A 27771-nucleotide genomic window follows, 5' to 3' on the forward strand; every position below is an offset into this window, starting at 1 on the left:
CCATCCCAGATGCGTATGACTTTCTTTCTTCTTCAGAGCACAAATGAAGATTTTTAGAAGAATATTTCAGCTCTGTAGGTCCTTAAAATGCAAGTGAATGGGTCAATATTTAGTCAATAAAAGTCAAAAAAAATGAAAAGTCAATATTTAAAACTTTTCTTTAAAATCTATTTCTTACACACATAGTGTTTCGCTTCAGAAGACATTAATTAGACCCCTGGAATCGTAAGGATTATTTTTATGATGGCTATGTGTGCTTTTTGGAGCTTCATAAATTTGGCACCCATTCACTTACATTTTACCTACAGAGCTATTCTTCTAAAAATCTTCATTTGTGTTCTGCTGAAGAAAGACAGTCATACACACCTTGGATGGCATGAGGGTGAGTAAATGATAAGAGAATTTTCATTTTTGGGTGAACTATACCTTTAAAGAAAAATTCTGGGTTATTACAAGTTAAGCTCAATGGACAGAATTTGTGGCATAATATTTTGACCATTTCTTTTAAGAAAAAAAAAAGTGTTACAGTAAGACACTTACAATGGAAGTGAGTGGGGCTCATTTTTTTCAGGGTATAAAGGCAGAAATGTGAAGCTTAGAATTTTATAAAAGCACTTACATGAATTCTTCTTTTAAATCATATATATTAAATTGTTGTTTTTACAGTTGTTTTAGGGTTTCCAGCATTATGTCATCATGGCAACAAAGTTGTGAAGTTGGATATAACTTTACACAAATAAGCACAGTAAGCGATTTTATCACACTAAAATCATGTTAACATGCATATTGTTATGTCTTGTGTCTATATGTTTGAACAGTGATTATTTTAACATTTACAGATTGGCCCCCATTCACTTCCATTGTAAGTGCCTCACTGTAACCCAGATGTTTTTCTTTTAAAGAAAATGTGGGACAAGTCGAAATTATTTGTGAGTGATAATCAACATTATGCCACCAATGCTGTCGACTGAGCTTAACTTGTATTGAACCCAGAATATTTCTTTAAAGGGACAGTTCACCCAAAAATGAAAACTCTGCCATCATTTATTCACCATCATGTTGTTTAAAACCTGTATAACTTTTTCTTCCACTGAATACAAAAGAAGACATTTGGCAAATGTTTTCATTACTCTTTTCCATATAATGAAAGTGAATGGGTACTGGGGCTGTCGTTATTACAAAATTACAACAAAAAAAAGCACCACAAAATTAAGCCAGAGATGACTCATATGACTCGTCTGCTCATGCTCATCCAAGACTTGTAATACGACTTGAAATATAGTACATGAGTATGGTCAACTTTTATGATGCTTTTTTTTGTTGTCATTTTTGGACTTTGTCTCCATTCACTTCTATTATATGTAAAATATCAGCTTAGACATTTTACAAAACACTTACTTTTGTGTTCCATGCAAGGAAAAATGTAAGATGGGTTTGGAATGACATAAGGGTGAGTAAATGCTGATTTTTTTTGGGGGGGGGGGCAAACAATTCCTTTAACAACAAACAAACTCAGAGTTAACAAAGATTTGCATAAGGGGAGACATGTGACATCATTCTTGTCCCCTTACTGGCTTCAGTCCCTGAGGACCATGGCAAGAGATTGGTCATGAATCTCTCTCTCTCTCTCTCTCTCTCTCTCTCTCTCTCTCTCTCTCTCTCTCTCTCTCTCACATACACACACACGCATGCACGCATAAAAGATTTGGTAACATCCAAACACATTTGCATACTTACTGTAGAACAGTTGTACTCAACAGAATGCTAAAACACTCATTGTATATACACATACAGACATTCCTTATCTATTTGCATTAAAAATAATGAGTAGTCAATAGAACTTGGAAATGGTGGCAACATTTATAAAGGCTGTTTTTATGGCCTCTTCCTTCTGCACTTGGGTTTCATGAGCTCTTTATTTCACACACTAGGGCTGGGTGATATAATTGAATATCCACAATATATTTGGGATGATTTTGCTAACAATATAAAATTAACCGACATTGTGAATATCACAATGATTTTAACACACTTTTTACTTGACTATAAGAGATGAAGTGTGAATTTTCTGCACCACTAGAGCGACTGAACAAAATTACAAAAAAAAAAAAAAAAACAGTTTTCAAACAGTTTTCTGACTACGCCCCCATCTGCTGTTGATCAAACAAACAAATGGTCCCGCCCCCAGCTCACACCATTGGTCGAGGCAATGCTGTTGTGTTGAACTGAATGGGCAAAATAAACTGAGGACTTTTCAAAGTGCCATAGAGACAAAGTATTTACAGTTTTTGAGAAAATGAACCTATGCATGGTTTACTTATAGTTGTCTCTGCATTTTAAGCTAGGACAGCAGGAAGTTTTTTAACAACGAAAAAAATTACACACTTCAGCTTTTTTAAAAGACATTTCATTAGTGTGAGAGCATTCAGACATCTTTTAATAGCCTCTTATTTAAACATTAGCAGCAAAATAGCATTAGAATGGATTGAATATCACAAAAAGGTGATATTTGTAGCTATATCGCCCAGTCCTAGAAGCTCAGAAACAAAAAGCCAATTACTACTAAGTGTAAAATAAGATAAAGTTTCCTCTTTGGGTGTACACTGGCTCCCTTTAGGCATAAGACAACATCCATGACTCAGCTACTGAGAAATTGCCTGGATTGGATGCTGAGGCTTGGTGCCATGTCAACCAAGAATTCTTCTCGGCCAATAGCATTGCGCAAGACATCTGTCAGATCGGACAAAAGAAATATCTCCAGTTGGGGTGTGCTCTCACATTCTGCAAGATTATATTAGTACACTTATCTTAAATAATGGCTATGGTCCACGTCTGGTGCATTGAAATTTGTGACTGATGCACAAATACAAAACAAGACAACAGAACAGATCTTTTCAAGTCATCACTGATTCTGAAAAGCTAATAAATTGCATCCAATAAGTGTTAGGCAGATCTGTTGGTCTCAGTGCTGTGAGAATACATCTTTGAGGGAAAGTAAAATCCCTTTAAAATAATTAAAACAAATAAGAGACAGACTGTTATAGTCACAAACTCATGGCTGAAATGGCAGCGAACATTTAAGCAAATACCTCTATACAATTTCATTCTGTTCATTCTTTTAAAATCTGTAGTGAATATAATTCCCATAATTTTTACGTATGTTATCTTTTTTCTTCAGTGGGTGATTAGGCTCATTGAAGTCTTTAGGCTCAGTGCTTTAAGTTAGTCAGTCCTATATCTGTCATCTGGCAAATATAGTCTTTGCAAATCGAAGACAGAGCCAGTGTTTCCCGCAATTAGAGTCCTCTCTTGCGGCGATGGAGATATCCTGGAGCATAACAGAAGGGGGGAGGGCCATATTTGACTTGTCTTTAAGGACAAGTTGGTGGCGGCGCTAAAGCTCTATCTCTGTCTCTGTTTTTGTCTCCCGCTTAACTTGACTTGGGATTGAAGCCATTTTCTCCTCATCAGCCTGTAGTTCCCATTCCCCTCCCCCCAGCACTGCTACCAGCGGTTGATAATGTGATTCATGTAGTCCTCCGTGGGCAAGCGCGAAGCCTCAGACTCAGTCGCGTCATCCCTGGATGAAGGATCGGTGCTGGGCATCCGACGAAAAGGAAAAAGGGCGGGCTGGTTCTTTAGGCGCTGCTCTCTTCGCTCGAGTTGCCGCTTGTACATGTAACGCTGCTGAAAAAGATCCCTGGCGTAGTCGTACAATTGCATATCCAAATCGTTAAGCTCCTCGATACATTGCACTGTATCATTATCCAGGTCGACGCCGGCGGCCCGCGTGCTGTTGTACTGCATGAAGGGCCGGATGAACTTGAGGTGGAAGGTCCGTTCGAACAAGTACTGCGTTTTGCGCTGGTATTCGGTCAATCCGAAGAAGGCCATGTCACGGAGGTTCTTTTTCGCAGACTCTAGTAATATCTGGGCACGTTTCTTTTCTGGGATAAACGACATGTTGTAGCAGCCCACCAGGCTGAGGTCGGCTAGCATGCGCACCTGTCGGTTGTTCGCCAGGTTGTATGGACAATCCATGAACTGCTGCAGTGTGCAGCCCGACCAATCGGTGCCCTCATAGCAGGGCGGAAGCTCCTCGGGCGTGGGCGTTCGCCCATCGCACATGTGCAGGGAGGTTTTCCATGTGGCCCCACGCTGGACGTGCCTCCACTCGCTCAGGTAGCGAGATACAGGGTCCCGTAACAGGGTGATGTAGTAGAACTTCCTGTAGGATCAAAAGAAACAGACAAATGATTAGGGCACAAGTAAATAGGGATAGGTTTGTATAATTGAAAAATGCGTCCACTAGTGAGGCCAACTAGTTTATCTAAATGTATATATATTTAAGATTATATACACTATATATTAGGGCTGTCGATTTTAACACATTCATTTGGTGTGATTAATTATATATAAAAAAAAAACGTGTTAAACAAATTAACACAATAAATCATGTCCCTGGACCGTAATATGGAATATTCCTACCATCAGAGCAATTCAAGCTTGATGTACCACCTGTTTTCAGCAGGGGTAGTAAGCGAAACTCCAGCTGTACAGGCAACGCACAGCTGAACAGAAAACAAACCACACTCGGACTTTCACAATAGCACAAGATGAGAATGTGTAGTTGCTTTCCAACACTATTGGTAGGAGTGCAATTCCGAATGCAGGAATCTCGAGACATGTTTTTCTAAGTTTCAAACTGTTTAACTTGAAACAGTGACCTAAAAATGCTGTGTTTATGATGCAGCACGATCAAAGCACTCTAAAAGCATTCATCTGATGCATGTGTACATTTACGTGTCCATAGAAAAACCCTTATAAGAAATCTATCTTGGACAGATTGAAGAATTCAATTGCAAAATGAATTGCTGTGGACCGTAGGTCAATGATAGGCTAATGTCTAATATCATGGAAATAAACAATTTATTGCCTTCTAAAGCCTCTTTTTGTCTTATCAATGCTTTACTCGTCTGCCACAATAATATAATGCATTTTAATTATCATAATTATTATTTTATAATATATGATATATTATTATATAAATATAACTATTTATAATTATTTGATCATTTTAAACTGAATTGTTATTTTAGGGGCTTTCTCAGCAAACATTTATTTATGCAATTAATTGTGATTAATTCATCGCCATATTATGTAATTAATTTGATAAATTACATTTGATTATTTTTTTTATCGATTGACAGCCTTGATTTATATATATATATATATATATATATATATATATATATATATATATATATATAAATGACCCTAAAACTAATTATACAGGGCTTGCTTATGACCTAACAACTCGATTTTGAAATGTAATTTTGCACATGCCTACAAGACAAATCATTTCATTTGTAACACCTGGAGTAACTGTCAGTCCACTAGGAAGGAATATTGCTGAGTCATTAACATTTTCAATGAGTCATTAATATTTTCTGCACATGGTTTTGTATGGGTTTTATTGACTCATTAAAAAGCCAGCAGTGTAAATTATTTTCTCATAAACTAGAACTCTAGCTCCATTATTCAGACCATAAGTGTCTGTGCTGCAGCAAAGGACCAACATTAGACCGGTAGGCAAGAATTATAATTCCTCCAGCATAAAACTAATTTCAGCGTGTATGAACACAACCAGTCATAAAGGGGAATTGAACTGTAGAGCTCTTGATTCTGATACGCTTCAGTGAGACTTCATAATGCAGATGAAAAGAGTGTAACATGTCCCACAACACCTCTCTTCTATTTTGAACCTGCACTCCAACACTAAATTAGTGAAGTCTTGGATGCGTCCCTCTTGTGCACTTGAGTGGATATGTGTGGTGCACATGAGGGGAGGCCGAACGCATCAGACTACATTAGTGTAGTAGGCTGATAGTGGAGAATGGGCTTATTTATTATAACAGCTCTGCTGGAAAACATTCATTTATTCATCTGTGATAGACAGGACTGCAGACGCCAACAAGTCAACCACAAGCTCGCACATTACGTACAACGTTGACTCTTAGGGTAAACGCAAGTAAAAACTATGCCTCTCTCTCACACATGTACACACACAAACACATTCAGCTTCAATGCAAAAAATCCTGTTCTATGATTGTAGATATGAGTCATCAGTATTTTTGTCTTGTTAAATAAGATCAATTTACCACAGATTTGTTCAGACTGCACATTCAATGATTATTTTTGAGAGGTTTCACACTCAATAAAACTCGAGATACTTAAAGGTGCACTCAGTAATTTTTTCCCCAATAAAAAGTTTTACTCCTAAAGAATTGCAATTTTGAAACATATGTATAAAATCATGACCACACACATGAGATGAGATCTCTAGTCATATCAGTAACCTTATAAAAGCTGTTTTATTCTACATGTGGCAGGGGCGACCTCATGGGGGCTGCCATTTTAGAATCACATGACCAGCTGAATACTACTTGGTTAATATCAGTAACCATCTTGTTATTGGACACTTTCACTCTTGGATTAAATTAATCATGGCTGATTGTAAATAGTACATTTCTACAGTGGTATCTGTAACTGAAAACAATTGACTTTGAATGATGCTGCATCCACACCACTAGGTGTCACTAAGTCCAAGATGACACAAACAAAAAGTTACTTAGTGCACCTTTAAGAACACAAAGAACAAACAGAGCGCTGGATGAAGTGGATAATTACCTACAATCAACAAAAGGCTACTGGACCCATTGCAGTTTGCTTACCGCAGCAACCGCTCCACTGATGATGCCATTGCATCTACACTACACACTGCTCTCTCCCACCTGGAAAAAAGGAACACTTATGTGAGAATGCTGTTTGTAGACTACAGCTCAGCATTCAACACCATAGTGCCCTCCAAGCTTGATAAGAACACTCAACCGGGCTCTGGGCTTAAACAGCTCGCTGTGCAGCTGGATCCTGGACTTCCTGTCAAGCAGATGCCAGGTGGTTAGAATGGGCAGCAACATCTCCACATCATTGACCCTCAATACTGGAGCCCCACAGGGCTGTGTTCTCAGCCCACTCCTGTATTTCCTGTACACACATGACTGTGTGGCAACACATAGCTCCAATGCCATCATTAAGTTTGCTGATGATACGACGGTGGTAGGTCTGATCACTGACAATGATGAAACAGCCTACAGAGAGGAGGTGCACACTCTGACACACTGGTGTCAGGAGCACAACATCTCCCTCAACGTCAGCAAGACAAAGGAGCTTGTGGTGGACTTCAGGAGAAGAGAAAGAGAACACAGCCCCATCACCATCAATGGAGCACCAGTGGAGAGAGTCAGCAGCTTCAAGTTCCTCAGTGTCCACATCACTGAGGAACTCACATGGTCTGTCCACACTAAGGCCGTTGTGAAGAAGGCTCATTAGCGCCTCTTCTTCCTGAGACGGCTGAGGAAGTTTGGAATGAACCGCCACATCCTCACACGGTTCTACACCTGCACTGTAGAGAGCATCCTGACTGGCTGCATCTCCGCCTGGTACGGCAATAGCACCGCCCACAACCGCAAAGCCCTGCAAAGAGTGGTGCGAAATGCCAGACACATCATCGGAGGTGAGCTTCCCTCCCTCCAGGACATATATACCAGGCGGTGTGTGAAAAAAGCTCGGAGGATCATCAGAGACTCCAGCCACCCGAGCCATGGGCTGCTCTCACTACTACCAACAGGCAGGCGGTATCGCAGCATCAGGACCCGCACTTGCCGACTCCATGACAGCTTCTTGCCCCAAGAAATCAGACTTTTGAACTCTTGATCTCTCACGATCAATATACATCAGCACTGCACTTTATTAATCTTATTATCTCACACTGGACTGTCATAAATTATATGCTCTCTTAATAACACACTGGCAACTGACTATCAGCCGACAGCCTGAATGTCAATACAGTACAATACAACCTACTGTACATTTTATATATACCATATATACTATTTTTTATTGTATAATGTGTATTCTATACTGTGTGTATTGTATGCTGTACATTGTATGATATTATTTGTATATCGTGTTGTGTGTAATTATGTGTATATTAGATTTTAAATTGTGTTGTGTAAATCTGATGTTTTTGTAAATTGGTATATGTCTCATCACTGTCACGACTGCTGTGTTGCTCGGAACTGCACCCAAGACTTTCACCCACTGTTGCACTTGTGTATATGGTTGTGTGACAATAAAAATAAAAGTGATTTTGACCTTTTTGAGATGTATCAATGAAAAACATCAATTAGTGCTGTGTCATGTGAATAAAGGGCTGTTCACACCAACGTGTTTTTGCATCAGCTCGTACTGTTTTTCAATTGTTTTCCTATGTAAACATGCGCTAGATGGATGTCTTTTACCACTGCACCACGTTTCACTGTGTTCTTAGCATCTCTCACAGGAGCGCTGCATTTTTCAGACACCATGACAAGTTAAAAAGAACTTCAAATGTTGAGAACACGTCTTGAGACACTGTATTCAGTTTTTTTTGCGCTGTGTTTTGCTTTTTTAGAGCAAAAACACATTTGGCCTCAACACTTGATTTTACAAATGCTTAAGCCAATTGTTCATGAATGCTGCACATACTCAAGAACATAAAAAAAAAAAAATGCTTTTCTTAAAGTCACATTTACTTGGTCAGGTTTTTTTCTAAGATGAAATTCTGCAGGTGACAATGTTTCCAATCACCACAAAAAATTATTTTGACTTGTGCCTCAGTTTAAAAAACAATAAAAAAAAATGTGTTTACAAATGCATTTACAATGGAAGACTATGGGGCAAGTGTAAAACGGTTGCCCCATAGACTTCATTGTAAATGATTTTTTTTTAAGCAAATTTTGATTTTTTTTGTTTTTACAAACTGAAGTACAGGTCAAAACTATTTCCTGTGGTAACTAAGGATAACAACAACAACAACAAAATAGTGTACAGAACTTAAAAATGCACTTACAATGGAAGCCTATAGACCATTGTAAATGCATATGTAAGCATATATATATATATATATATTATTTTTTTATTTTTTTTATTTATTTATTTTTTGGTTTGTTTTGTTTTTACAAACTGAGGGACGAGTCACAATTATTTTCTTTGGTAATTGGGATAAACAAAAAATGTGTGTTTACAAATGCACGGCAACAGTCATACACTTGCACCATACTGTAGTCTTCCATTGTAAATGCATTGTGAGCATACCTTTTTTGTTTATCCCAATTACCAAAGAAAATAATTTTGACTCGTTCATCAGTTTGTAAAAACAAAACAAAACAAAACTTAGATACAAGGCAAAACTGTTTTCTGTGTTAACTGGACAAAAAACAACAAAAACAACAACAACAAAAAAAAACGGGTGCTTACAAATGCACTTACAATGGAAGTCTGTGGGGCAACCATTGTACACTTGCCCAACAGATGTCCATTGTACATTAAATGCAATTGTACGCACATGTTTTTTTTTTTGTTTTTTTGTTACAAACCAAGGTACGATTTAAAATTATTTTCTGTGGTTATTATGGTAAACAAAAAGCATGAGCTTACAAATGCAATCGCAATGGAAGTCTATGGGGCAACCACTGTACACTTGCCTCATAGACTTAAGTGTTTAATGGTCAACACAGTCAAACTTCCTTTAAGTCTTGTTTCTAGAGAACGTATATTATCTTATGTATCTTGTTTAAACAAATCTTACCAAGTGTATTTATTCTTAATGCCTAATATTTACAACATTTTGATGCCTAATTACACTAAAAGTATGTCATTACAATTAGTGCTTTTTTTATTTATTTTTTTTATAACAGGCTAAACACCATAGATTTACATCAGCAACCATATTAGTTATTGGCCATAATAAAAAAAATTAAAATAAAATTATCGTCCATCCCTATTGTCTATAGGTCAAATTAGATAGAGACCAAGCACCTATAAATGAAAGCAATACTATATTGAACTGTAATATGCAACAAGAAGCATTACAGAGAAATTGAAAGTTAATGTTACTCTACATGCTATGTGAAACACTAACAGAATATAAAGAGAACAGGCACATCATGCTTTTTTTTGTACACACAAACACACGTAAAGACATGCATGCACACAAACTCAAACTGTCCCAACTGAACACACATAATGGATGTGTGGCCAATGGCATGATGCAGTTTAATGTTCTCACAAATGGTCAGCAGGTGCAAGAACAAATTTAAAACAAACAGTTCTGAGCACTGACTGATTGCAATTGTCAATTCAAACAGGCTGAGCTGTTTTGATATACAGCAGCATTCATCATAATTCTAGTAGAGAGAGAGAACCAGCATTTACCAGCATTTCCATTCCATAATACATACGTACCAGCCCAGCAATTTATAGAATCTAAAAATTCTCGTTTTGAAATATCCTCCTGCTTGCTTTCTATATTCTCCTTCTCTCTTCTTTGTTCAGTAATGTATTCCCTCCTCCTGGTTTACACGTTCACCACCACCCTATCGAATGACCTTTTTCCTCTGTTTTCAATCATCATGCATCTAAAGCCACAGTCCTTTGGGGCATTGAGGGATCGTGAGCAGATTACTAACAGCAGTTCATATCTTGAACACTTGGTGGTGATATACACACAGGATTCCTCGTGATCCTTCTGAAACAAGAACATATTACTTGCATAAACTACCATTAAAACACAAATTTAGAGCCTTATTATCAGTCACATTTAAGTACACTGCACCAGAGCTGAATGTCTTTAAAGAGAAGCAAATAGCTCAACGGTTATAGAGATACTTTGAGAGAGATTAAAGAGAGGTCGGGAGGGGGAGAGAGAGGGCTGTGGTGGCGGGTCAGGGTCATTGTCACTGTCCTACTAGTGCAACAGGGAAAATGACAAAACTTCTGGCACAAGCATATCACTACACCACACACACACACACAAACTAAACAAGTCTTTTCCTGTAACAAAGTCTTTCCTGCATAGTCATGGCCAAATGGTACACATTCAGAGGACAAAGTCACGGACACACTGCCCCCTCTTATTACAGCAGACACACACAGATACTCAAATGTGATAACATTCAGGGCAGGCCCGAAATGAAACGTGGAATTTCTAAAGAAAATGTGTTGCGGTTAAAATGCTAACGTATTGCGAGTGGTTTCTAGGGCATTTCTGAATAGTTGCTTGATGTCAGTAGTTGGTTTCTAAGGTGTTTTAAGATTTACTTACTGGCCCATGTCAAAAGAGCCCACCCCCACAAGTCTCTATGATATTTTGGTCCCTAGATATGGCTTGGGTCCCTCCTTCAATAAAAGTCTATGGGTTTTTTTTTTTTTTTGCCCACTTTATCTTCTGCTAGGTGGAAATCTTAAGTCAAATCACTTCAATCACAGCAGTAATGATGCTTGCCTAGGAATATTAATTATTAGCCATAAGTACTCATATCGGATTAAATTGTAGGTGAGCATACATTTATTGGGGGGCATTGAACATGAACGGTCCCATATAGTAATAGTGTGTATTAGCTTGAGTATAGAATCAAACACTCTTCTAAAATCAGGGTTTTTTTCTAAAGGGATTAGGCACCGTCCACAAATTACACAATCGTCCTTGTCAACACTGTATTTATACAACAGAAAAAGTACATCTTATCCAAGAAGTGTATTTTATCTTGGAAAACAATTCTATGGTCTCAGTAAAACGGTCCAGATTTACTGTAGCTGTGATTCCTATAAGAGCATTATACTGCAATACTTTTCTTTAAGCTATTGAATTGTATGTGAGTCTCCACTGACTGCATGTGTGTGTTTGTGTGTATATCTTGTGTGGAAAGAGGTGGAAGCAGATGCTGTCCATGAATATCAGCACCCGTTCTTTGCTGTATCGTAAATCTGACTGTGATGGAAACTGGGGAAATTGGTCTCTCCGCAAACCGTCATTTGAAATTTATGAGCAATTTCCTCAGTCACAAAAACAAACACCTGGAGGGAGGCAGTGTGAAGGAGTCACAATTCACAACAAAACACCCCACAAACTTACTGAATCTCAACACCACTCAAAATACCCCATACTGCCTCACTTCCCTATCTGCTGTTGTCCATCACTCAACCTCAAATATCCTCACATTTTTGTCTGTTGCTGTCCTACTACAAATGGAGTACCTTACAGCACAATCACATACAATATTCCAGATTTTTTATATACAATATCCCAGCTCTTTACAGTTATGTGTCATCTATCACTGTGTGTATTAACATTATCAGTGGGCGTGTTTATTCCCATTTTGGAGCTCTATGCTTGGTGCCTTGAGTCATTTAAATTTATGTTAATAGCAGACACTTTCAATTATAATCCAACGTGCAAATCACTTTAATGCTAATTGCCAGGAAAGGTAGAGCTGTGAATATGTGGCACTTCTAAGCTATGCATCAATCGCTACATAGAAGCCCATAGCAAAAGCAAATACAATTATAATCTACTAAAGCAATTTTTTTTTCTTTATGACTTATGACATATGTTTGTATACATAAGCATCCTAGATGAGTGTAAGTTTACAAACCGCATGATTTGGAAATGTATTGAATCTGCATTTTCTGTAGGATTGTGCTGTAAATGCCATTAACATTATTAACATCAACGTGGGTCATTGACAAATAAGGTTGTCCACTGAGATAAAAATGAGAAATCTACAAACACACAAAGAGATTTTTATGACTTTAGAAATGTCATGTGGTGTAACCAAGTAAAAGGCATTAAAATACTTTCCTTGCACGTTTGAATACAAGACTGTACACAACCTAATCATTAATTTCTGAAACATTTTCAAACTTTCATATTTTATAACAAAATCATGAATTTTTGTGTTAAGAATATCAAGATGTTTTCTCAGGGTTACCCCATATGACCTGAACTAAATTGGTCCATATTGTTTTTTTGTTTGTTTGTTTTTTTCAAACATGGTTTAAAGTGCAAAGTCAATAGGCATGGGCATGAAGTTTTTATATTTTCGTGCAAGCATGCGCTTAGTCTAAGTGCAAGTGGGTTTGGTGAAATTGTGCGCACAAAGTGCTAATGGGCTGGGTCAAGTGCAATTTAATTCTGAGGTTTTGATGAAATAGGACATTCAATGACCTATATCTAAGGAAATACATTTAGGGCCTTATGATTTCCGTGTTGCGGAAAACACGGATAGAATCGCGGAATCCAGTCATAAAAACAGGGTTTCTGCAGGTTTTATGAAGCTAAATTGAATACTTTTTAAAGACCTTTCTAAGACCAACTAAAGACAATTTAAGGAATCTTTAAGGGAACACAATACATCAATATGTTCTCTAATGTCTAGGTAGCACATGGAGGGTCATATTTATAGCAACACTTCAACGTTTAAAAATGCAACTTTCAATAGATCACCATTACTTTCTAACTAATAATCTTAAGGCTTGATTAACTCTTCTCCCAACCACCAGAATATGGAAATAACTTTATGGTTTTTTTTTTTTTTTTAAACGAGAGATCATAAAAATTGCATTTTGTTTTTATTTAGTCTGCCCTGAAGAAGCTATTTGACATAACAGATCCTCACATATATTCCACAAGACAAAAAGGTAAAATAAAATATTTTATTTCTTATAGGCTATTTGTATACATTCTGAAAGGGGTGTGGAGACTTATAAAAACAAAAGGGGTATGCAAATTTCTGCACTTAACTGTATAGGCTATACAGTTTGTGAAAATGTATATTTTATTTTAGATTTAGTTTTTTCACAATGTAACCACATTTTAGCTTTTTTTAATGTACAAATTCCATGTAGCCTATTCTATATATATGATATCATATAGCATGTGCAATTATGAAATTACTTGTCATGTCAGGTACACATTTTAACACAAAATTCACAACACTGTAACCTAAAATTCAAAATACAAGCCCCACATCTCAACATATAAGTGCCTGTACTATGTAAAAAGTGCAGTGTAACTGTCTGAATGTGACATTGTCTGATTTACCTCCGTGCTCGTGGGGAAATGAACATTAACAGTGACAGAAAAATACTTGCTTATATATTCACGTTTTGCACAAAGAAATGGATCGGATTCTTTCAGCTCATTGTTGAAAACTAATTTTTATTGGTGCATTTCTACTTGCGCTGAATGACAGGTCACTGCCATGGTAACCAGATACATTTCAGCGGATTTGCTGAAAGACCAGAATGAAAGTATCGTCAAATCAATGTGCGACGCATCGGAATTGCTTCTCTTCTCTATTTAAAAAATATTTCTTTACAGGGGACCATGCCCCTGGACTCCTGATGAGTTTGCACCCCTGATAATGAATTGTTTCTGTGTTGTTACTTTTGTTATTAGGGAGATTGTTTATCACCAGGCACACCCGCATGGTGTTGCCTAGCAGTGGTCACGAGTAGAAGGAGCTGCTGAAATGTTTCCAGGGATTAACCCCTGATTCCTGATGGTGAGGAACACATCCCATGTCCACAATGTTCAAAGCCTTCTATTTGTAGGAAGGAGAAGTTTAGGTGTTGGGCTAGCCTACAGGTGTATGGTTGGTTTGTGATTTATACAGATTGGTCAATGTGTTTGGACAGTGACACAATTTTTGGTTCTGTCCTTCAGCACACTGGATTTGAAATGAAACAATGATTAGGAGTTTAAAATGCAGACTTTCAGCTTTAGTATGAGGGTATTATTTGGTCATCAAATTCAAAGAATCTGAAACCAAGTACTAAATATGATATTTTTTTTTAGGTTTATAGGAACTTGTGCAATAACTTTTGGTCCTCTGAAATTGGCAGTCTGTCAAAAGGCTATAATTACTACATGGTTCACTTGATACATCTGAAAATACCCACAAATTTAAGCTGAGAGTTTGCACTTGAGGTCCATAGTCATCATTTAATTTCAGATTCAATGTACTGGACAGAAATCATGCCAATAAGTATGGACCTAACTGTAGATGTGTACTCACACTTATGTAATCTCTACCTCATTAAAATCTTTGGTAAACATTGGCTTTTGATGTGTATTTAATCTATGTCCTTCAGTGTATTAACCTTAACACAGTTTCATCTTTCTTTACTATTCTTTACTACTCCCAGTGCTTTCCAGCAGCAACAGGCTCGACTCGACTCAAGACCCAGTCTCCTCTGGGGCCTATGACATTGTCTGCTTCCAGTGGTGGAATGTAAATAAGTACATTTACTTAAGTACTGTACTGTAATACTGTAATATAATACTTTTACTCCATTACATTTGTTTGACAGCTTTAGTTACCACAGTACTTACTTTTCAGTTTACAATTTTTCATACCCTTCCTGTCCAGTGAAAACCATGTATCTCCAAATGTGGTGATTTTGAATGTTTGTAATAAACTGAAAGATTAAGTGTTCCTTAATGGGTTGAGAAAATTCTCCTAATTTTTAAGTCAAATAAACGATCGCCACCATGCGTGTGCACACAAATCAGCCGTCACTGGTTTGTTCTGAATCACAGACCATGTTTATCTGTCTTTAAATCACAGACTTTTGTGGATTAATATTCACATATGACCAACTTGCCATTTTGATGTTATTTTGTTTAATTGTGCAGCCTTGAAGGATCGTGAAATTAGTCTATTGATGCGCTCTTTATGAAACTTAATGGCCAAATGAATTAAAATCATTGCGATAATGATGATACTGGTCAATTTTACATCGTCAACAAAATTATCTCGTATAATAATATTCTATAGAATAATATTCTATATATCGCCCAGCCCTAATTAGGATTTTAGTCATTATGACCATAGAAGCACGAGAAAAATATAAATACATACATACTGTAAATGTATTCTATGTTGCTCTTCTGGCAGCGCCTGCTGGCAGGCTTTTCCCCACCTCTCTAGGGTTGGGGAGGGGGACGAGGGGAGGGAAAAACAAAACAAAAACAAAAAAGAGGAGAGGAAAAGGGCAAGGCGGAGCGGCAGTGTGAGAGAGAGAGACGAGAGAGAGACAAAAAAAAAACTTGCTCGCCGGTTTCCCAGACACGCCGTCGCCTGGTCCTCGATCACTCCTCCACCCTCTGGCGGACGACAGCCACTCCTCCCCAGGCGGACCGGAGCCAGTCCTCCAACCCCTGGTGGATGGAATACCCCTCCACATTTTGGCGGCCGGTAGGGAACTCCACCACCCCTGGCAGCGGCTTCACCACTCCAGGCAGCCAGCAGCAAGCCCCTCCTCCCCTCGCGGACGGTGGTCGTTCTGCCGCGTCCAGGTGGTCGGCAGCAACTCCTCCGTCCAATGTTGGATGGCCGGGGCTGCTCCTTTGGGTGGATGGCAGTGGCGAGGTCTCCACGACAGCGCATCCCTCCTCCTTCCCGGGCTTCGGCACCAGTGTAACAGGGTTCAAATGGTAAAGGAGGCGGCGGGAACCGGCTGAACAGTCAAAATAATGTTTCATTTAAACAAAAAGACACACAACACAAACACACGGTAGCTGACTCTCTCTCTCCCGAACTGCCGTGTCCCGCTGCATTTATCCCTCTCCTCGGCTGATTAGCCCAATTGGGGGCCGGGCGTGCGTAGTCTTGGCCCAGCCCCGCCCTCCTCCTCATCACAATTTTATTTTGCATAGTAAAATGTAAAATTCAATGTAGTAGTAATAATAATGATAATTAGAGATCAATAATTATTACATTACATCTAAGCAATAGCTCACAAGCAAGATTTTATTTTCTTCTTTAACTGCTACTGTGATGCTCTACTGTGCAGCACTGTATTTGACAAAATAAATACATAAATCTCAAATGTTGTGTTTTGGATTGTGCTGTGAGGAGCTCTTCATTTAATAAAAATAATGTAATGATATGTTGAAAAGTTTTCATTTTATTAAAAATCTATAAATTAATTTAATTAGACAGTTTTTAATGGTAAAATGTAATTAAACTTTAAAACCCAGAATTCAGAGAAAATAAAATGGAACAGAATTTGGGGAAAAATATGATATATATATATATATATATATATATATATATATATATATATATATATATATATATATGATTTCATATGGCCCTATAAATTGAATGTATACACCCACAGAAAGCACAAACACTCCCACCCATGCCCACTTGCGCTTTACGTTGGCATGAAGATTGCACTTAGAATTAGAGCTCTCACAGAGAACTCTTGCGTTAAATTGGTTTAATATATGCTCTTTATAGGCTCTTTGGTTTAATATTGGCTCTTAATATAGTTTTGATATTTTTTTTTTCCTCTTTAATATCTCCAGATGGATACACCACATAACATTTGTTACTTTAAGCCCCTGAAAAAATATCTTTGACCATGAATGACTTTAAAATCAGTAATTGCAAACATTTTCATCATAGAAGAGGTGTACTAAAGTAATTGTTTTGTCTGAATTGTATTTTTAAATAACAAAAGATACCAAAAAAAAAAAAAAAACATAAACATGTATGTTTTTGTGGCTGACGCTTTTCTTCCCAAAGAGACTTGCAATGCATTCAAGCTAACATTTTGTGTGTACAGTATGTAACACAATGTAAGTTCTTGAGGAATTGGAACCCACAACCTTGATGTTGCTAGCACCATGCTCAATCAGTTGAAATACAGAACATGGTGCTAATTTTTCCACATTGTTGTAAGCCACTTTGGTTAGAAACCTACTAAGAACATAAATGTAAATCTACTGACCTCTCCCCTGCGCTATCAAGCATGCCCACTCAAATGTAAAACAGAAATTCTCAGATGTAAAAGTGAAAATTGTGTCTTCATCTGTACCAACCCCAAAGAGGTTTACAAGCCATATTATGTGCCACATGTGGACATGGTTCTCCCACAGACACACAACCAAACCCAGAGCAAATCAGCATGTCAAATCACTGCTGGGGATTAGCAGGCCATGTCTGTGAAGAAGATGTCATTAGATTATGTAGAGGCTGTTTAATGATGTGTACAGCTCAATAATGTCAGTTTGTTTGGAAATAGCTCAAGGCCACTAGGCAGTCCTTCAGTGTGTTATGCTCAAGTTAATGGTCAGTTAGTCTAACGAGAAAAAAGTTGGTGAGCTAGATATCTCTCTCTCTCTAGAGTGACATCTCTAGACGTCTCAATCCATTCCTTGGTTTAGTAGTAAGTGCACTGCCCAGGCTGTATCTCATCCCACTCCCTAGCTCCCTATGAAGTGAAGTATATCATGAACAATTGGGCAAAAGCAAGAGGGTTGATCACTGAATATAGAAATGTATAATAAAAAACGTACCTCTTTTTGACCTCTTAACAGGGTAAAAAATGACCCGACCATAACAGAAGGGTGGACTGTTTCCTCTTCATGCACAATAGAGATGAAAGATAATTACAAACAAAATCTTTTTAAAACAGAAAACAAGGGTTTTACTTCATTTATTTACACTTGCGATCGCTTTCTAACAACTTGAGAGACTTTAGAAGTCATGACAAAATTTTTGATGAACAAGTGAACATAGGAGCAGTGATGCTCTCTGTTTTTATGGTGCATTGTGAGAATTTTAGGGAAGAAAATGTTTCAGTTCAGTGGAACAATTTTGAGAATGGGACAGCCCTAGAAATGGCCAGCTCCATGGTCAGTGCTCTGCCTAGTGAACTAGAGATCTGATTAAGGTGAACCCATAGTCTCAGTGTATCCGCAGTGCGCAGGCGCGCACACACACACACACACACACTCACACACAAAATGAGTGATGCCTTTAATCAGAACTCCACTCATCCTCTCCACGAAAGAGGCCCTTTAGGGAGGAAAAAAATAAGGGATTCTGGGAATGTTATTAAAAGAAGAACATTCATCCATACATCTTTCCTTTCAGTCAGTTGGTCCGACTTGTTCTCTCTCTATAGGTTTTAACAAAGTAACTAACCTCAGGCTTGACTGGATATGTAATAACAGCATGTCTGAAAACATTTCTGTGCATCAGGGCAATCTCTCTCTCGCGGTCTCTTCTTCTCCCTTCCTTTCTTCTTTCTGGCATTCGCAGCTCAAGCCCTGAGCTAATTAGGATGTGCTGATTGATTAGGCTGCAGTAATTAGCTTTTGTGATGTAAATGAATCTCCCATTGGTCTGAAATTGATTAGCCACTGTCTGTCCCCGGGGATTGGGCAGCACAGCGTTCCAGATTGCGAGCCACCGCTTGTGTTCATCGTTCTTGCTCTTGCAACAGACTCTCAATGTTTGTAATCAAATACTATAATGGACTTCAGTGAAGTGCTGTAAAAAGAAAATGATCGATGTCTAAACAAGTGGAAGTTTCTCTCTACTCTGACATGATATGTTGAAACAGCGTGGGAGATCAGAAGAGAGGATCTCTGGTGAGTGTCTGTTTTGTGCCTCGTTCAAAAAGCCACAGCTCAAGATTTGGATGGTTGTTATGTTAAGTGTTTGGAACGTTATTTTTTAAAGGTGAAGTGTTACATTAGGGCTAGGTAAAAATAAAAGTTTTCTAATGAATTGTGATCATCATTTGAACGATCTCGATAGTTATTCTTAAAATCCCAAGACTGATCTTTTACTTTTTTAGTTTACTTCTGTTTTGGATTTGTTGATTATCATATCTGTTAAATAAATAGCAATTGAAATGCACAGTTTGGGCATAAGCAAAATGGACATTAAAGGGATAAATTCTCTCATTTTTTATTCACCCTCATGATGTCCCAGGTGTGTATGATTTTCTTTCTTCAGCAGAACACATTTGAAGACTTTGGTTGCACTCACACACTCGTGCGGATCCAGCGAGCAGCAGCAATCTCCTGACAGTTTAAACAGCCTGGACTGCCTGCTTGGATTGTGACCACTGACCATCATGATTTGTGAATCAGAGGAACTTTAGATCCTGATCCTGAAGTTTTGATTCTGGCTGACAGAATACGTACTTCAGAGGAAGATATTAGACGAGCGTTCAATGGAAAGAAAACACTGGATTTTCATGAGGTTCATGAATTACATCTGTTTAAATGATATATCTGCATATTTGCAAATGGTATATAATAGAAGTTTTATTGATATTTGCCTTTTATCATTAGAAAAGTTACAGGGAACTGTTGAGGAGAGTGTTAGAATACGAACTTTAGATGTAAATAAATGAGCTCTCTACAGGATGCTGGATCTGCTGAAGTTGTGTAAGGTTTGTGTATTAAATCTGTTTAAATGAGATATATGCATATTAGCAGACGTTATATGACATTAGTTTTATTGATATTTGCCTTTTTATCATTAGACAAGACAGTTAAAAGTAACAGGGAACTGTTGAGGAGAGAGAGGGAGAATGAAACAGGTGAGCACTTTAACATTATGAGCTCAAACGCGTCTGCCGCAGCTCTGATATGCGGACCATTTAAATGACAATGTGTTGCACTCTGGTCTATTATTGTAGTAACACGATGGCACGTAACAACAAAACGAACCGTGACTGGTCGTTTGCATGTCTCAGTCGTGATTTTCGGCTGCCTCTGCGATATATCGGTCGACCACTAATTATGAGGATGAATAAATAATGAGAGAATTTTCATTTTTGGGTGAACTATCCCTTTAAAACTGAAATATACCATTTAAACAAGAATTGGATCATATTGGATCAAAATCAGAATCAAATCAAGAGCTTGTGAATCGCAATCTAATCAAATAAGAAAATCTGTATCCATACCCAGCCCTATGTTAGATAATTGAAATACTCCTAATAAAAATATATCATTACTTTTTATGGAACGTAACTCATTTGTGTTAGTTTTAGTCTCTTTGTCTTCTAGAATGGTAGCGCAATACTTTTTTCAAAAAAAAAATTTTTTTCACTATTAATATTTGAAATGGTATTTTTTTGCGTTTTTCACCTAAACATTTGCAACTGTGAAAGACAAGACTGACCAATGAAAGCTCATGTCCACTGTGTAGGCCTATGTGAGGTATAGGGAAGGAAGAAGGTTTTTTTTTTCCTTTCTTTTTTTTCTACTTGTCATGAATAATGGAAATAAAGGAAAAGTAATGCACACTGTTTGTTTGAAAAGCAACTTCAGTTATCATGGTGCAAATTCAAAAACAGGTTACTTTACTCTGCTAACAAGAATTACCTAACACTCATTATTGGTAATGCCTTGCCCCCAACACTTGTCTCTTAATTTCAAACCTTGATACAGTATACAATTACAAGTACACATTTTGTCATGGGAAACTGGGGTACTACAGAAAGGCATGTGTGCGAGAGACATAAATCAAGATAGAAAGGCAAAGAGCAAGGGCTGTTGAGAGAATGGCTGTTTTTGTCCTGTCTGGAGAGGAGGACTTTTTTTTTTTTTCAAATCCTTTTTCAAATCCTCCTGAGGAAGGAGCATGCACTAGAGCTTCCACTTAACCAACCTCTGAGCCCAAACCTGAATTCTGGGTGTGTGTTTGTGTATGATGGTGGAAGAGTTTTTGATTTGTTTTTGTTTTCTTCCCTGGAGTGAAACCTGAAAACAATATGTGACGAGGAGGAGGGCGGGGCCGGGCCGTGACTACGTACAATTGCGCTAATCAGCCGAGGAGAGGGATAAATGCGGTGGAACGCGGCAGTTCGGGATAGAGAGAGCCACATGCAGCTGCCATGTGTGTGTTTATGTTGTGTGTCTTTTTGTTTAAGTTCTTATTAAATATTATTTTGACTGTTCAGCTGGTTCCCGCCTCCTCCTTTCCCAACCTTTACCTTGTTACACACTATAACCATAACAAATGGCAGAATTCCCGCTATTGATTCTCTAATCAGAAGAGAGGAAGACAATAGTTCTGTTGCAAAACCTAATTTAGGTGTCTATCTAGAAAGCATTTTAATGTACCATAGGAACACTTCCATTGTGAAGACTGTTACAAACAGTAGGCAACATATACTGTGATTTGGCCATAACCTAAATCTGCGGTCACACTACACTTCACACTCTATTCACTTCCATTCAAATGCGTATGACAAGAAGACAATTGACCAATAGAAGACTGAAACATCACACACTCACCCCTTGGCTCAATACAAAAATACATATTTCTAAGCTGCGTGTGTGTGTACTGTTGCAGATAAGTGAGTAGATGGTTTATTATAACATGTTGACTATAATATTGTTATTTTTAACATAATACTGTTTTTTTAAATTAAAAGTAGAAGCCCTCAAATGTATTAGAGGGCTAGGGACAGGGTTAGGTTAGGGTTATATCCTGTCTGTTGTGGTCTCTGAAGAAATTTTGCATGCTCAAATCCTAGTGTGACCGCAGCTGAAGGCAGCATTCCATACATCCTTTAAGCATGAGGCAATCCCATAATGTATTGCTATGAAATCTGTACAAAATATAACAATTATTTGAGCCTTTAAAAATGACCTGATGTCTGTGCTTGCTCTGTATTTTTGTGGTTATTAGAGTATCACGTCATTAGCTTAGCAACATCCTAACGCCAAACGCAACTGGAATCAATTGTAAGCTAGTACGATGTAAGCGTTATGCGTGATGCATTGGTTACCTTTGTAAAAGTTGTTACCTACGTCGGTCATTCCAGAAAGGTCACTTTTAGGTCCTATTTTTATAAGGATGCCATCTTAGAAGGCAGCTGCCTATAAAGGCAATAGGCAGCAAGGCAGCTCACTTGGGTTTGGCATAGAGCTCCTCACAGTAACTCTATAAAGGATCCACAACAACTCTAGGACTGTTTTCAGAGCACCTGGTCTTGATTAGTGTTACTGAGTGTGGTTGGCTGGTGGAAGGGTGATTTAGTCAGCACTGTGATTTGTTTGAACAGGTTGGGTGCATTAATATTTCTACCCCAGTGACTGATGATGCAGGTGCTCGTTTGGCCAAATACAACACAGTCAATCAAAACTCACAGCTGTGCCACAAAACTCCCCAACCTCTGGCTCAGAGGAATGACATCACAAGTGACAAGTCAGGACACACTAACTGTAGGATACACACATGCACATATTTATGTACATTCTATCACCAATATCCACACCCATGCGCAAAAAGACAGCGAATTCTAGGAAAACCTCTAATCTCAAACAGATTAGCACTGGCCGATCATGTATCACAACCATGGAATGTTTTGGATGGAGAAAACTTTGAGTTCAACTCAATGTAAATGTCCTGCTGACTGCCAAATATTCCCCCGTTATTAAAAAACTCTTTCCCAACTGCTGTCACCACAGGGATTAGACTGCACAATAAAAAAAAAAAAAAGAAAGAAAGAAAAAAAAAAAGCTCACTACAGAGATTTTGATGTAATATTATAAAGTTTAAGGAAAATAAACCTTGCTTCAATTGTCTTATATGCACTAAATACGCCAGGGGCCTCATTATGGTTTGAATAGCAATATAAAAGCTGTTGGTATTCTGGCTTGCAGGACTGGTTTGCTTTTCCTCTGAAAAATTTTCAGCATTTTAAAACACCAATAACAGTCAAATCCGCAGTCTGAATCTACAGTACATACAGTCCAGTCATTATAGAACCAGAAAATCAAAATTACACTAAAATGTTTTTCCTAAATTAATATTTGTTTTCCAGTAAAATATCTAAACATCCTTAAAAAGAGATACTGTACATTTACTTGAGATGCAAAACTGTATAAGATATTAAGACTTGTTAAGACTTGTAAGATGCGTTATTCAGAGAATATCTTAAATTACGTTTTTTCTTACCTCATTGGCAAAAAAGTTTGTTCTTGTTTTAAGCATATATTAAAATATTTTCAGCTAACATAAATAAAACATCTGTCAATGTGATAAGAAAAAAAGGAGACAACAGGTGTCATTACCCCATAAAAGACACTGAGCTGATGAAGAACTTAAATTATGTAAGTGGTGCACTGAGTCTACAGGTGTGTGTGTGTGTGTGTGTGTGTGTGGAGGCTGTTGTTTTGAAGTCCGTAAAGCTCAGCGGTCTCCCTCCTGCTGAGTTCTTATTAGAGAGAAGGTACATGAGATTCTGCTGCTTCACGCTGCTATGAACTGCAGGTACTCTCAATAATTGGCGGAACCAGTTGAGGATATGCCACACTCTTATCCGACATGGGGAAAATACCACTTTACCTCTGCCACGGAGGCGAGCCATCAAACCATTCACATTGGAGGAGGGTCGTAATAAGACAAAATAATAAGCTGTGACAAGGAGGAGGGCGGGGCCGGGCTGTGAGTGCGCACGGCCGGCCCCAAATCGGGCTAATCAGCCGAGGAGAGGGATAAGGCAGAGACGAATGCAGCAGTTTGGGAGAGAGAGAGCCACACGCAGCTGCCATGTGTGTTTATGTTTGTGTCTTTTTGTTTCATTAAATATTATTTTGACTGTTCAGCTGGTTCCCGCCTCCTCCTTGCCCATTTGAACTGTGTTATATAAACTTATATGCCATGTCTTGGCAACAATTTTTTGGCCAACAATGATATGCTAACAGATACCCAGACATAAGCTCTGTTCCAAACCCTAGTGAGCTGCCAATCTAGACAGCATTTTTAGGCAAAATAGGCATGCTCCAGACATGAAGGCTGCTAAATTATGTCAACAAAGTTATGCTTGCCAGTAAGACACCTAATTTTGGTCAAAATCTAAGGCAGCATTGTCATCTATGATCGCAGAGAGAATCAGGGGTAATTGATTATTAATGTTTATTATTTACTACTCAAAAGTTTTGAATGAAAATGCAATACTTCTAAATACAAACAGACTTATGGCCTATATATGTCACAATCAGAATCATAATGAGCTTTATTGCCAAGTATGCTTACACATACAAGGAATTCTTCTTGGTGACAGAAGCTTCCAGTGCACAAACAATACAGCTACAAGACAGATAATAATAATAATAATAATAATAATAAAAAATAAAAAAAAGGCAACAGAAAATATAAGTATACGTATATAGAAATACACAATAAGACAATGTATATACAGTATATATATATACACACACATATATATATATATATATATATATATATATATATTTATATATATGTGTGTGTGTGTACAAATACAAATCTGTTATATACAGTGCAAGGGAATGTAATGCAGAAGAGTTAGGATATGTTAAATAAATATAATGGACAAAGCTGTGTATTGCACGTAATTATTGCACAATGGGGCAGTTTTAACTTTTCATGAGATGGATAACCCGAGGAAAAAACCTGTTCATGTGCCTGACGGTTTTGGTTCAAACCTATATTTGTGCCGCAAGTTTTTAGATTAGCAACATGATAACGTCAGACGGCATTGAAAAACACTGTGAACGTTATTGGAACCTTAATGGAGTTTAATGTACATTATTTACTACTCAAATGTATTGAAAGAAAATGCAATACTTCTAAATGCAAACATACTACTTCATCCTATATTTGTGTCGTGTTGGGTTGGGTTCGGGTTTAATTTTAAGGCCTGTGCAGACCTCTAAACGAGGATACATAACATATGTATATATTTATTTTGATTATTACAGTACATATTGAATTATCTTTATTTGGGGGCCTTTCTCAGCAAATATATATTGATATATGTCATAAATTTGATTAATTAATCGGCCTATGTATTTAATTTGATTAAAAAATGTTATCGATAGACACCTCTAATATTTAAAAACATCTGACCGATACATCAAAGGAAGCTTGTTATTTTTCTTTCTCTGCCCTACTTAATTAAAAAATCTTTTGTTTCAGAACATCTTTAGCTATACAGTATGCAGATGTATCAACTTTTTACACAAATTTTTGATTTGCATTGAAAATAAAGTTGGATCCAAGGTTAATAACTAGGGGTGTGACGAGATCTTGTGCCACGAGATCTCACGATATTAAAACGTGACGATATTTCTCGTTGAGGTGAAAAGCTGTCTCACGATATCAGCATGACAGAGTGTGAGGGTGAAATTAGCATAGAAGATGCCCCCGCCACTTTTAAATCATTTGTGTGGCAGCATTTTATGTACCCGGTGGAAACAATAAACGGCGACAGAGTGACAGACAAGACAGTGTCTCGTTTGGAAGGCTGCGTCCTCCGGAGGTCGCATTTATCGGCCGCATACGTCATCGAGGCTGTCTTGTTTCATTTTTTTTTCTCTCTTATTTTTTATCTATTGTCAATGCCTTTTATGTATATGCACTTACATTTATACAATTGTTAACCTTTTTTGCATTTACAATAAAAATAAAAACAAAAATAAAAAAATGAAACGAGACAGCCTCGATGACGTATGTGGCCGACAAATGCGACCTCCGGAGGACGCGGCCTTCCAAACGAGACACAGCCAATATGTAAGCACTATAAGAAAATAGTGCCGTACACCGTGGCTAACGCAAGCACTATGCAAAGACACCTACAGAACCACCGCAGCTCTCAACTAAAATCAACCAGGTCTGAATAGACTCATGTGAAATCATACAGGAGAGAAGCCAGTCAGTTGAGTTTGTGGCAAAACCTTTTACAGTGCTTGCATATTCATTTGTCTTTTACTGCATATGATAATTCATACTCAGAAAGTAGAACTGAAGTGACATTCATTACAAGATGATTAGATAAACATTTCAAAATGCACCTGCATTGTTTTGCATTTTGTGACTTTCAGTCGAATAAAAGACTGTTTTTCCAGTCATACTGTATACACTACTGGCCAAAAGTTTTGAAACACTTGCCTGAAATTTTTCTCATGATTTTAAAAATCTTTTGATCTGAAGGCGTATGCTTAAATGTTTGATATTAGTTTTGTAGACAAAAATATAAATGTGCCACCATATTAATTTATTTCATTACAAAACTAAAATGTATAAAATAAATTAAATGATAAGATAAATTGATGACTTGAACCAAATAATAAAGAAAAGCATCCAATAAGTGCCCAACATAGATGGGAACTCATTCAATACTGTTTAAAAAGCATCCCAGGGTGATACCTCAAGAAGTTGAGAAAATGTCAAGAGCACATGTCTGCAAATTCTAGGCAAAGGGTGACTACTTTGAAGATGCTAAAATATAACACAGTTTTTATTTATTTTGGATTTTGTTTAGTCACAACATAATTCCCATAGTTCCATTTATGTTATTCCATATTTTTTTTTGTTTTTTTTTTTGGCTTTTTCACCCAATTTGGAATGCCCAATTCCCAGTGCACTCTAAGTCCTCGTGGTCGTGTAGTGATTCGCCTCAGTCTGGGTGGCGGAGGATGAATCCCAGTTGCCTCCGCTTCTGAGACCATCAACCCTCGTATCTTATCACGTGGCTTGTTGAGCGCGTTGCCATGGAGACATAGCGCATGTGGAGGCTTCACGCCATCCACCGCGGCATCCACACTCAACTCACCACGTGCCCCTCCGAGAATGAACCACATTATAGCGACCACGAGGAGGTTACCTCATGTGACTCTACCCTCCCTAGCAACCGGGCCAATTTGGTTGCTTAGGAGACCTGGCTGGAGTCACTCAGCACGCCCTGGGATTTGAACTAGCGAACTCCAGGGGCGGTAGCCAGCGTATTTTACCACTGAGCTACCCAGGCCCCACTATTCCATAGTTTTGATGACTTTACTATTGTTCTAAATGTGAAGAAAAACAATTATAATAAAGAATGAGTAAGTGTTTCAAAACTTTTGACCGGTAGTGTATATAGTGTTAAAATATCATCTTGTCTCGTTCTCGTGAATCCAGTATCGTGTATCATCTCGTGAGCTAAGTGTATCATCACACCCCTATTAATAACCCATTTTACAGTTGTTGAAGTCCAGCATTGGGCTTTCAGCTGATTGGCCCATTGGTCACATGTAGT

The 27771-nt window shown here is 37.8% G+C and overlaps 1 protein-coding gene across 1 annotated transcript in view; it reads right to left on the reverse strand.

Moving 5' to 3' along the window:
* Window positions 1–1846: 1846 nt before the first annotated feature.
* Window positions 1847–27771, reverse strand: part of LOC127440510 (heparan-sulfate 6-O-sulfotransferase 1-A) — a 255869-nt gene continuing 229944 nt past the window's right edge. The window contains exon 2 of the mRNA XM_051697135.1: window positions 1847–4228. Within this exon, the coding sequence (XP_051553095.1) occupies window positions 3505–4228 (724 nt within the window). The 3' untranslated portion in view covers window positions 1847–3504. The remainder of the gene's footprint in view (window positions 4229–27771) is intronic.

The sequence above is a fragment of the Myxocyprinus asiaticus genome, chromosome 5, assembly GCF_019703515.2.
Source record: "Myxocyprinus asiaticus isolate MX2 ecotype Aquarium Trade chromosome 5, UBuf_Myxa_2, whole genome shotgun sequence".
Classification (NCBI taxonomy): Eukaryota; Metazoa; Chordata; class Actinopteri; order Cypriniformes; family Catostomidae; genus Myxocyprinus; species Myxocyprinus asiaticus.